Consider the following 11,892-nt stretch of genomic DNA (forward strand, 5'->3'; position numbering starts at 1 on the left):
AGGCTTGAAGTCTCTGTTTGGCAGTTTCGAGTGCTTCAGGTATGGGCATCTGGCTGTATTTCTTGGGAACTTGCTTTTTCATTGCACCTTTCTGGGCCTCTGTCATTTGGCTCACTTCTCTCCGTGCTATCTTGATTTTGGCCTCCAGCCTTCTCTTCCATGGTGGGCACTGTTGTGGTCGCATATGGTCATTCTTCTTGTAGCCAAGCATTTCTAGGATCACTGCTGCTGAGGTGTATATCAGCTCATTGGTTTCAGTGATGGTAACCGTAGGAATTGTTGTCAGTGCTGCATTCACATCTTCTAGGAGACTTTCTGAAGGTACTTCACTTAGCCTCTGCAGTGTGTATCTAGGTTCCCGAGCATTCATTCTCGCCATGATCTTGTTCTTCAGGTCAGTTGCTGCCTCGTTCAGCTTGATTGTGCTTATTGGGGTTACGTACCCAACCTCTGGACTTGTACATGGATTTAACTCATCTCTGACCTGGTGCTCTGGTTGACCTTCGCTATGGCATTTGTGTTGTACCTCATCAATCTCGAGCTGTGATAGCAGGTGCCGTTTATGGATATTGGAACATTGAGCTACTAGTTGCTTGGCTGATAGTGTTGACTGTGGGTATCGAAGTTGCCATTGTTCCCACATTCTCCGCATGTAACCTCTCTCGCTCGGGTTGCTGGAGTAGTAGCATTCCAACAGATCCTTATTCTCGCATCTCGCCCATTTGTGTCTTGTTCCAGTAGCCCATTTTTCATCAGGGTGCTCTGGTTCCCCAGCACCTGACGCAGACCTTGTTTGTCCGGGCGACGTCTGAGCCGGCATGTCTTTCGTTTCTTGTACTCTCATTATTTCTGAGGTAGGCGGTATCGTTAAGGGTCTTGCCTAAGGACCCACACTGACTGTTGGTAAGGTAATCGCTCATTGCTCATATTGCGCCCCTGCCGGGGATTGAACCCGGGTCTCCCGTTTTTGTAAGTCATGTGACTTACTGATTGAGCTAGTCAGCCGTATATATATATAACAAAAAAATCATCAGACGGAACTACACACAAGTTGGACTATTAGAGGGGAAAACGTTATCATTTCAGAAAATACAATACCACCAAAAATTCAGAATTTTACAAAGTGTCAAACCATGATGTGATTTCCCCCCCCCCCCCTTAAAGTAGAGTATATATATATATATATATATATATATATATATATATATATATATATATATATATATATATATAAATTCGACCTCCAAATTTTGCTCGACAACCGAATCAAAAAACAAAAACAAAAAACCATCTAGAATTTTTTGTTTGAATTCCGATTCGCTCCACATCGTAAAATATACGTGAAAAAAAAACCCAATCAATCATCAAATCAAAGGATTATCAAGAGAAAGTTTGCGAGACATCTCAACTGTTTGTACAAACGACGACAATTCCACTCGCCATTTGTCATTCAAGCGAGAATGATGCCGGCGCAAACCTCTTTGGATTGTAAAACTCAACCTTCGTAAAGGAGGGGACAAAAAGGAGACTGAGGGTGTAAATAAATTGCTGGAATGGGTGGAGTCATTAAGCAGTTGGCCTCGTTCCCAGAATCCAAATTTTGGTTCCAAAAAGAAAAGAAAATGAAACTTAGCTCCTGAAACACTTTTAATTCAATATTCCACACAACATAACTACACGATGATTACTTTAACAGTCCTTACTCACGTGAGAATACATTCATGTATGAATAAAACATCCATATTGAATACATGTTGATGATCCATCCATCCATCCATCCATCCATCCATCCATCCATCCATCCATCCATCCATCCATCCATCCATCCATCCATCCATCCATCCATCCATCCAACCTTGTGACATCAACAGCAATAAACCATGTTTGAAAATATTCAAGTGAAACGACGCAAAAAGGAAGAAAACGAAACCTAACTCAACGCAACCTAACGAAACAATGGTTATGAGCAAAGCAAAACATCCTAAAATGATCCAAAAGTGAGTGTGTGTATGTGTGTGTGTGTGTGTGTGTGTGTGTGTGTGTGTGTGTGTGCGCGCGCGTGTCATTCAAAACAGGTCGTGTTTCCCGAGTCAATAACTTCGACTAATCTAACGACGTTTTTACTATGTCACGTCAGTCTAAATTTGGCACCGTCTGCTGGTGAAATTTGGAACTACAACAGCGCCAAACTGCCCTTAATTCATCATTTTGAGGAACTGCGCAAATGGGTGACGTCGGGCAGCACCCACGTGGTCCCACGGGGATGCCGTTCCCGCCCGGGCTCACTTTCTGGGCCGGATCTTCATCTCCACGAAACTCAGGCAGGTGTACTTTGCCTCCCCCAAATAACGCCAGACTGCATTGGTATCGTCGCAGGTGCCGCTTTCCTTGTACAGCCCGTTCAGGTTGGACCAGTGACACTTTTCGTACCACCAACCGCCCTTCCAGAGGTTGGCGCAATTGGCGGCAGAGGTGTCTTGGTCGCGGTCCTTGGTGCTGAACTTCATCCCAGAATGGATGGACAATTGATCGCCTGCAAAGCACACAAACTCGCTTTTGAGCACGCGCAGGGGGCGCAGGTGTGCCCCCCCCCCTCACCCCCGGCGGGAGGCGCTACCTGCGTCTCCAGAGTAGCCGCTCACAAGCAGCGGGTAGCCGTCCTTCTCGGGGTCCCGCGAGTTCCGGCCCACCGAGAAGTCGTCGTAGCGAGCGTAGTACTTGCGGCCGTCGAATGCGGTGAAGTCGATCCGCAACTGGTAAGCGCCCGAGGCCGTCAGAGCGTGGATGTTCCGCAGGCCTGCCAACACGCAAAGGCGGCGGCGGCGGCAACGTCACGTCTCGCGAACCACAAAGGCGTGACAAGAAGGATGTCTTGGTTTCAGACCGAGCCAGTGCTCTCCGGCGGGGTCTCCGAAGCCCTTTCGATAGTCGTCCCAACCCCGAAAGAAGTCGACTGTGCCGTCCCTTCTCCTCTGGATCACCTGCAAACGCACACACGCACACCATCAGCGAAGCAAACGAGCATGACTGGCCAACTGGACGTTCAGCGTTGAAGAAAAGTGCCAACTTTATTGGGGAAGGCTTCACGAGGGGAACTCTGGGGTGTTTGTTTGCAAGCACTTACGGTCCAGCCTCCCCCGTCCTGCCACATGTTGCAGTAAGCCTCGAAGCTGTTGGACCCGCTAAAGAGCAGATAGACTCCAGTTGACTTTCCCGCCGCTTTGATGTCACTGCAGTCTCTGGGCATGAGACCTGAAGCAAAAAAACAAACAAACACGTGAGAGCGCAAAAGAGACGCCCGCTTTAAACCAACTGGACACGCTCGCCCGCTAGCTACCATAGAGTTCCCTGTGAAGTGTGGGCTGATCCACCACCTTCTCCCGCAGGCTGGACAAAGCCAAACTGACGTCGTGTAACTCCTTGTTCTCTTGTGACAGCTCCTGCGCACCAAGCGTTTGAAAGAACTGAAATGAGATCTCCAACTGGGACACTTGGTTTGCATCCTTCAACAATACTTAGTTTGTGTGGAAGAGGAGGGAGGGATGTTAAGTCCTGAAAGGTCCACCTCACCTGAGACATGCTCTTGTAGTCCGTCTCCAGGTCTTTCAGTATCTGATTCAGAAGGCCTTTGTTGCTGCGCAATGCTGTCTGACCAGCCTCCTGACCTGCCTTCAGCTCTGCCAAGGCCGTCTGACCTGCCTTCAGCTCTGCCAATGCCTCCTGACCGGCCTCCTGACCCGCCTTCAGCTCTGCCAAGGCCGTCTGACCTGCCTTCAGCTCTGCCAAGGCCGTCCGACCAGCCTCCTGACCTGCCTTCAGCTCTGCCAAGGCCGTCTGACCTGCCTTCAGCTCTGCCAATGCCGTCTGACCAGCCTCCTGACCTGCCTTCAGCTCTGCCAAGGCCGTCTGACCAGCCTCCTGACCCACCTTCAGCTGTGCCAATGCCTCCTGACCGGCCTCCTGACCCACCTTCAGCTGTGCCACTTCCGTCTGACCTGCCTTCAGCTCTGCCAACGCCGTCTGACCTTCCTTCTGACCTTCCTTCAGCTCTGCCAATGCCTCCTGACCGGCCTCCTGACCCGCCTTCAGCTCTGCCAATGCCTCCTGACCGGCCTCCTGACCCGCCTTCAGCTCTGCCAAGGCCGTCTGACCTGCCTTCAGCTCTGCCAAGGCCGTCTGACCTGCCTTCAGCTCTGCCAATGCCGTCCGACCAGCCTCCTGACCTGCCTTCAGCTCTGCCAAGGCCGTCTGACCAGCCTCCTGACCCAGCTTCAGCTCTGCCAATGCCTCCTGACCGGCCTCCTGACCCACCTTCAGCTGTGCCACTTCCGTCTGACCTGCCTTCAGCTCTGCCAACGCCGTCTGACCTTCCTTCTGACCTTCCTTCAGCTCTGCCTTCAGCTCTGCCAATGCCTCCTGACCGGCCTCCTGACCCGCCTTCAGCTCTGCCAATGCCTCCTGACCGGCCTCCTGACCCGCCTTCAGCTCTCCCAATGCCATCTGACCTGCCTTCAGCTCTGCCAAGGACGTCTGACCTGCCTTCAGCTCTGCCTTCAGCTCTGCCAAGGCCGTCTGACTCTTCTCCAAGTCGCTGGAAATCGTGGTGTGACCCGCCTTCAGCTCTGCCAATGCCTCCTGACCTGCCTCCTGACCCGCCTTCAGCTCTGCCAATGTGGTCTGACCGGCCTCCTGACCCGCCTTCAGCTCTGCCAAGGCCGTCTGACCTGCCTTCAGCTCTGCCAAGGACGTCTGACCTGCCTTCAGCTCTGCCTTCAGCTCTGCCAAGGCCATCTGACCTTCCTTCAGCTCTGCCTTCAGCTCTGTCAATGCCTCTTGACCGGCCTCCTGACCCGCCTTCAGCTCTACCAATGCCTCCTGACCTGCCTCCTGACCCGCCTTCAGCTCTGCCAAGGCCGTCTGACCTGCCTTCAGCTCTGCCAATGCTGTCTGACCAGCCTCCTGACCTGCCTTCAGCTCTGCCAAGGCCGTCTGACCAGCCTCCTGACCTGCCTTCAGCTCTGCCAATGCCTCCTGACCGGCCTCCTGACCCGCCTTCAGCTCTGCCAATGCCTCCTGACCTGCCTCCTGACCCGCCTTCAGCTCTGCCAATGCCGTCTGATTGGCCTCCTGACCTGCCTTCAGCTCTGCCAATGCCTCCTGACCGGCCTCCTGACCCGCCTTCAGCTCTGCCAATGCCTCCTGACCGGCCTCCTGACCTGCCTTCAGCTGTGCCAATGTGGTCTGACCTGCCTTCAGCTCTGCCAATGCCGTCTGACCAGCCTCCTGACCTGCCTTCAGCTCTGCCAAGGCTGTCTGACTCTTCTCCAAGTCGCTGGAAATCATGGTGTGACTTGCCTTCATCTCTGCCAATGCCTCCTGACCTGCCTCCTGACCCGCCTTCAGCTCTGCCAAGGCCGTCTGACCTGCCTCCTGACCCGCCTTCAGCTGTGCCAAGGCCGTCTGACTCTTCTCCAAGTCGCTGGAAATCGTGGTGTGACCCGCCTTCAGCTCTGCCAATGCCTCCTGACCTGCCTCCTGACCCGCCTTCAGCTCTGCCAATGTGGTCTGACCTGCCTTCAGCTCTGCCAATGCCGTCTGACCAGCCTCCTGACCTGCCTTCAGCTCTGCCAAGGCTGCATGACTCTTCTCCAAGTCGCTGGAAATCGTGGTGTGACTTGCCTTCAGCTCTGCCAATGCCTCCTGACCTGCCTCCTGACCCGCCTTCAGCTCTCCCACTGCCATCTGACCTGCCTTCAGCTCTGCCAAGGCCGTCTGACCTGCCTCCAGCTCTGCCTTCAGCTCTGCCTTCAGCTCTGCCAAGGCCGTCTGACCTGCCTCCAGATCTGCCTTCAGCTCTGCCTTCAGCTCTGCCAATGCGGTCTGCAGCGCCGCCCAGTGGCGGGCTAAGTCGGTGCGGTTGTGGTCCGGGATGCTGTTGGGCAAAGTCGCCACCAGCGCGCGAAACTCTTTGACGATGTCCTGAGGCCTTGGAACACATAAAAAGTGTACATTAAGTCAAGTTGCCATGCTTTGCTGCTTTCAAAATTGCACCCCAGCCGGGAATTTGACTGGAATTTGAATTTGCCTACCTGTTCAAGTGGAAGAAGACGCTGTTTTGGATGACAAGCACGACCAAGAGGACCACGGCCAGAATGGAGCCCCAGCGTATCTGAACAAACTGAGCGCAAACGACGTCACAGGCGGCGGTGGCGGCTGCGTCTCTCTCTTTCTCTCTCTCGCTCTCTCTCTCTCTCTCTCTCGCTCGCTCGCTCTCTCTCGCTCGCTCTCTCTCTCTCTCTCTCTATCTCTCGCTCTCTCTCTCTGACTCTGACTCGCAAATGCTTTCAACTCGAGCAAGACATTCGTCAAGCGCGTGCGCGTCTATGCGTCCGATGCGTACCTTGCGCTTTGGGGTGTCGCCGATCAGGTTGTGGGTGCTTTGGTTCATCTCGAACCACTTGTCATTTAACATTTTGCGCTCCCACTCCATTCTTTCTTCCTCGGTACGAATGAATGTCCCTAGCCGTGCACGTGTCGTTTGTTCTGCGTGCGTCTAATGCCGTATTTTGTGGGCAGCCAAGTGGCGTGAAGTTTTCCTTCCACTTGACGTTGGTTTTGACCTTGTTTGCGGCAAAGAGACGGGACGACATTTCTTTGATTGGTTGGTTGGTCGGTCGGTCGGTCGGTCGGTCGGTCGGTTGGTTGGTTGGTCGATTGGTCTTTATCTATCTATTTCTTCATTCATCTAGACATGTATTTTTGGATTGATTGATTCATTCCTGTATTCCCTCATTTATCTATTACACTTCCACTAGACGCTTGAAAAATGAGAGGGAACATTGGTGCCGACACCGTGAGTTCGATTGCCACGTTTGACGCTGTGAATGCGTGCGTGGGCGTGTGCGAGTGACCAAAACCAAAAAGCGCATGTGTACATACATGAGTGTGCAAGAAACAATAAAGAGGAGCAATACCCGACGCCGCCGTGGTGTGGTGTCTTGTCCCTCATGAGATGGCAACTGAAACTCCAAATCCAACAGACTGAAACACAAAAAAAGACAAGGGCTCGAAAGCTGAGCAGAAAGCCAGCCAAGGCAAAGCCACGTAACGTCGCGAGCCCGGCCGGCCGGCCGGCGCTATTTCAGAGAGAGAGAAAAAAAAAAGGATGCAACTCCAAACGGAAGACTTTGTCGTCGAGTCATCATAACACTACATTTGATTGATGAGGCAGGCGCCTTTCGAAGCACTCAAGGTCGCCGTACGGACGTCGAATCGCAGCATTCCAAAGGGGGGGGGGGGGGGGGGGAACCCAAATAGGACTGGAGCAGAGTGATGGATAGATAAGCTGACTCACGACTCTGACCGGCCGACGGCCTCAGGCAATGATGCTCCTCCGGACCCGCCGTCGTCAGTGCTCCCGGAACGCTCCTGTGTGAATTTAAATGGCGGAAGTTAGTCTATTTGCAGCTTTGTAAGAAGTGGTCACGGTAAAAGACGTCTGAAAGAAGACCTATTTACAGCATTGTCGACCTTGTTCCAAAAAGTTGTGATAAAAGAGTCCTCAACAGGATGTTGACTTCTGCTATGGTGAATTGTGGCCACTAGAGGTCCCTGGTTAACCAAGGTTAATAACGCTACGCGCATCTCCCAATGTTGCGCACCTACGCGCACGCACGCAACGCTACGTGCATCTCCCAATGTTGCGCGCGCCCGCACGCACGCACACACTAACCGTTATACGTACGTGAACGTTTTCTGCATGTTGTTTATGCTATTATTGTATTATTTACACGAACGAAACCATTGTCGAATGTTCTCATCGCAAAATATCCATCCACTTCAACGTTTTCGTATCCATCGATTGACACGCAGAAAAAAATGAACGGTCGAGAGGGTGCGGTCATGCAATGGCGGCCCTGCCGCGAGGCAGACGAGGCCGTTCCCTGCAACCGCCCCAAAACGATCTCTCTCTTTTTTTTTTAACCATTCTTTTCTTTCCAAGTTGTTCTCACTCACGGCAATGCATATTTGGATGTCAAGGATGGAATGCAACGGAGGGTGCCTTTTAGGAATGATATCCAAATATGCATTGATATGAGTGAGAACAACTTGGAGAGAAAATGATCATTGAAAGATGTGTTCTTCATTGAAAGATGTTTTTTTTTTTTTTTAGGCCGAGCGCAAGGGCCGCCCGCCTTTGAAGACACCGATCAAGCTTGACGTCTTCCTAAGGGCTGACCAAAGTAGTGATAGTCACGCGCACGCACTGTAAATGATGCAATTACAACCTGCATGGTCTGAAGCTCCATCGCTCCTTTGCAGTCGGGTCAGCGTGTTGACGGCAGCAGAGGAAGGCTGCCGGCGGTGTCCTTAACAATAGTTGGCTCCAAAATGACACGCGCACGCACATATGCACCTCGAATGGAACCAAGGCGGGCATCGCTTTACTGGAAACGGGGGAAGAGGCGGAGAAACGAAGACGAAACCTAACTCCCAGACACACACGGATACTTATTAAGGAACACTTTGTTCTCAAATGGATACTTTTCTTGCGGTGTCGGCAAAATACCTTTGGTATTTGCTTGTTGCCGAGTGATGCCTGGATGCAGGCGAGTGCCACCCACGTCACAGTGGGCCCGACGACGCTCATTTCGGTGCTCTCGTGCGTCGCGACTGAGTGAAGGAAGAAGAATTTTCCTTCATGAGATAAATAATCGTCAAAGAGTTTGGAGATGCTGAATCATTTCAGGGACTGTAACGTCAGTCCACGTGCTGCCTGCCACTTGGCCAGGCGAGCTTGTTTTTTACTCAAGTGCGGCCTACGTCAAAGGAGTCCACATCCAACTTTTTCATCCAAAAGATATGGAAAGGAAGACGTCTTCTCAAGTCCGCCTCTTTTCTTTTTTTTTTAAACACCAAACAATTCAAGCGGCCTTTTTTTCTGGTAGTTACAAACAAAACAAAGATTTGATGGCCAGTTGCAAGGTTCTTTTCAAATGGCGTCACCTGCATGGCTGACAAGAATCAAATATGAAAGAAAGAAACTGAAATATATATGCACCCAAAAAAAATCAGCTAGGCATATTTTTTCTCACCATCATCATCATCAACCAGTTTCAAGATGCTGAATCATTTCAAGGACTGAAATCCAGTCCACTTTTGTCATTCCGCCTGCCACTCGGGGAGTGAAAAGTTGTTTTTTTTTTTTTTTTTTGAACTAGCAAAAGAAGACATGTTGGAATTTCACACCTCGTAAAAGAAAGCTACATAATCATCACTGTGACTATCAGTTCCTCGCCGCTCGCTGGCTGGCTGGCTGGCTGGCTGGCAAAAAGTCAAGGTAACATTGTTGAAAAACGGGAACCATCAAGAGCCTGTTCAACTTGGCACATCAAAAGTGTTTGTGCTCGACACTTGCGCATTCGAGTCTGTCTTTCGATGCTTATGCTGTTCTTTCGGTGAACGTTTTTCATTTGAAAAGACTGTTCTGAACTACGGACGTGGGAACCCATTCCTCCCTCCCTCCCTCCCTCCACCTGGTGAAAAGCATCGCAACGCAGGGTGTGAACCCCCCCACAGGTAGTATAGTCACAGAGGGCAGAACTGCTGGGGGAAAGATTCAAACGTGTCCTCCTGCGCTCTGGTGCTCTCCAAAATGCCACATCTCCACTGTCATCGAGAGCCCAATGAGGAACATCCCAATCGGGTTGATTCGATCAAACAATGCGCCTCCTCACAGTACTGCCGTTTGAGCCAACAAGTAACCAGGCAAGTTTCGCTCGTTGGTGCAACACATTGCTGTCCTGCAGACCTGTGGCGTGGCGTGGCGTGGCTTCTCTTCAGACTGCTGCTGACGAGGGACTCAGCCTTCCTGACTCTCTCTGCCTGAGGCCATTTGAAAATCCTTCCCAGTGTCCGTTCCGTCTTCATTCAAAACACAGGACAACAATACAGGCAAGGCTCTGTGTTCAGGTCATATGTTACTCACAGCTACAATCTGGGAGAGTTGGTGTGGTGGATTGACACTGACCTTGGTGGAAGTTGCCTTGCTTGAATTCCCCTCCAGTCTGGAGCTAGTAAAAGAGAAGACTTTGACTTTGAGAGCAGTCATTGGCTTTGAACCAGGACTGAGCCAGGATTCTCGTGGGCATTATGTGATGTGGCATGGCATAGTGCAGGAGGACTGCGACAATGACCTACCTGCCTGCCTGGGAAGTGGAGTGAGGAGAGCAGCATCAGTAAATACGAACATCTTCCCACGTGCTGTGCACGTCGACACTGTGCAGTGATGCATCGTTGGAACTGTCGGGGGAAAAACAAAAATGTTGATAATGTTCACGTTGACAAAGAAAGTTATTCTTTCACGTTTTCAAGTTTCTTTTTCTGGCTGTCATCAACTTCACATACATGTATGAATTGTTGCATTAATGAATGTCTCGGAACAAACGTAGACTCAAAAGCTATTTTGGTTGCGGTCGGTGAACCTTGTCATTGAAAAAAAAAAGATCATATAGGCTTATTGATGACAAGGGAATTAATCAATGAGCACGATAAAACATAATTACAGAAATAAGTACTTAAAGCCATTTCCCACAGTGGAAGTTTTCTGTAAGCTTAAAAAAAAAAAAAAAAAAGGCCAAGTACATATTTACCTTGTATTCGTCCTGCATCAGGAGCATGAAATTCACGACGAAATACGGTGACGTCATCGCTAAAAATGAAATGTGTAATATCTGCAACACCGTAGCAGCACAAACGAAACTTTTTGCAGCACAAACGGACGGTACCATTTTGGGTCCATTTGGAGGAAATTGGAGGGCTGGCTGACGTCCTCGCCAGAAAATAAATGTGTAATCTCTACGAAACCGAAGCAGCACAAACGAAGGTTTTTACGGCACAAACCAGCACAAACGAACGGTACCATATTGGGTTCATTTGGAGCAGATCGGGTGAACTCTGGATGACCTATCAAATAATCTTTCAAAAACCATAGCAGCACAAACGGAAATGTTTGCTGCACAAACGAAACAGACTATTGTCCTTCAATTTTGCGTGGCCTGGTGGGCCAGCTTCACGCAGGTGCTCCACCTCTGTCGTACACCTCGCGTCATCCGGGCATCGAGCTCCATTGGACTCTATCAACTTCAATGAGTGCGGGGGTGCGGGCGGTTGAACATGCAATGGTATACCTCAACGTTAGGCACGCTATAGAGAACTTTGATGCAAAAAAGGTGTTTTATGACATTGCGTGCTGGATTTTCTTGAATTTAAAAAACACACACACTTATACAACTTCATTGGGTTGTAGCCAGGGATGGCCCGGCCCGGCCCCGCGCCGCGCCGCCATGTTGGAGAGTCTTCCCTTCAACGAGCGACATGCAGACGCACGAGCTAAATTGGACTCTACCAATTTCAATGAGTGCTGGGGGGGTTGAACTTGAGACACCGGGAAGAGAACTGCGATGCCAAATGGGTGTTGTGTAGTTCCCAACATTGAAAAGGTATTGAATTGAAAGCGTGAATAAAACTTCATGAACTTGTAGCCTCTAAAATGATGGCCCCCACCGGCCCCACATTGGAAAAAGTCGCCAATCCCCCGATTCGCCAGCATGCCATTGGGGATGTCTCAGGATCCACACACGCACACACACGCGCGCACACACACACACACACACACACACACACACAAGGTCATTTCTCATTTGTTGGACTTTCACTTTTTCTGCATTCCCCACATGTCAGCTTTTATGCATATTTAATGCGGGTTTCAACTCAGGCAGCCACAAATGATAGCTTGACTAGTTCTCTAGTCAACCATGGTGGTCCCTATTCAATGACAGCACATCACAACAGCAAGCAGCTGCTCTTGCATAACCCGTTTCATAGCTGGGT

General features: G+C 50.6%; 1 protein-coding gene and 1 long non-coding RNA gene across 9 annotated transcripts; both read right to left on the reverse strand.

The window, feature by feature from the left end:
* Window positions 1-1,634: 1,634 nt before the first annotated feature.
* LOC148403166 (uncharacterized) lies at window positions 1,635-8,457 on the reverse strand. Of its 7 annotated transcripts, none has more exons than XM_088384093.1 (11): window positions 8,289-8,457; window positions 7,355-7,428; window positions 6,975-7,041; window positions 6,090-6,178; window positions 5,832-5,986; window positions 3,571-5,777; window positions 3,338-3,440; window positions 3,125-3,252; window positions 2,885-2,981; window positions 2,618-2,797; window positions 1,635-2,533 (listed from the first exon to the last, which is right to left on the reverse strand). In XM_088384093.1, the coding sequence occupies exons 1-11, from the start codon at window positions 8,307-8,309 to the stop codon at window positions 2,283-2,285; spliced, it is 3,372 nt and encodes a 1,123-aa protein (XP_088240219.1). In that variant the 5' UTR covers window positions 8,310-8,457; the 3' UTR covers window positions 1,635-2,282. The 7 variants fall into 7 exon arrangements, with proteins under 7 accessions (XP_088240219.1, XP_088240210.1, XP_088240245.1 ...); XM_088384084.1 differs by having other exon boundaries at window positions 3,571-4,151; window positions 4,182-5,986; XM_088384119.1 differs by having other exon boundaries at window positions 3,571-3,665; window positions 3,882-5,986.
* Window positions 8,458-8,894: 437 nt separating this feature from the next.
* Window positions 8,895-11,091, reverse strand: LOC148403167 (uncharacterized). Of its 2 annotated transcripts, XR_015860143.1 has the most exons (4): window positions 10,653-11,091; window positions 10,201-10,302; window positions 10,031-10,073; window positions 8,895-9,924 (listed from the first exon to the last, which is right to left on the reverse strand). It is a non-coding gene; the product is annotated as an uncharacterized LOC148403167 (long non-coding RNA). The 2 variants fall into 2 exon arrangements; XR_015860142.1 differs by lacking the exon at window positions 10,653-11,091 and having other exon boundaries at window positions 10,201-10,619.
* Window positions 11,092-11,892: the final 801 nt, after the last annotated feature.

Source organism: Syngnathus floridae, chromosome 1 (assembly GCF_059516105.1).
Source record: "Syngnathus floridae isolate MCC-2025c chromosome 1, RoL_Sflo_1.0, whole genome shotgun sequence".
Taxonomy (NCBI): domain Eukaryota; kingdom Metazoa; phylum Chordata; class Actinopteri; order Syngnathiformes; family Syngnathidae; genus Syngnathus; species Syngnathus floridae.

What these genes read in the sequence shown, in the direction of transcription:
- LOC148403166 (XM_088384067.1), bottom strand. Translation starts at nt 8,309, where the DNA reads ATGGAGCTTCAGACCATGCAG. An exon ending in ACTTCACAGGGAACTCTATG is followed by an intron (nt 3,253 to 3,337) that starts GTAGCTAGCGGG and finishes TTTTTGCTTCAG; the next exon opens with GTCTCATGCCCAGAGACTGC. An exon ending in CGGCTACTCTGGAGACGCAG is followed by an intron (nt 2,534 to 2,617) that starts GTAGCGCCTCCC and finishes TGTGCTTTGCAG; the next exon opens with GCGATCAATTGTCCATCCAT.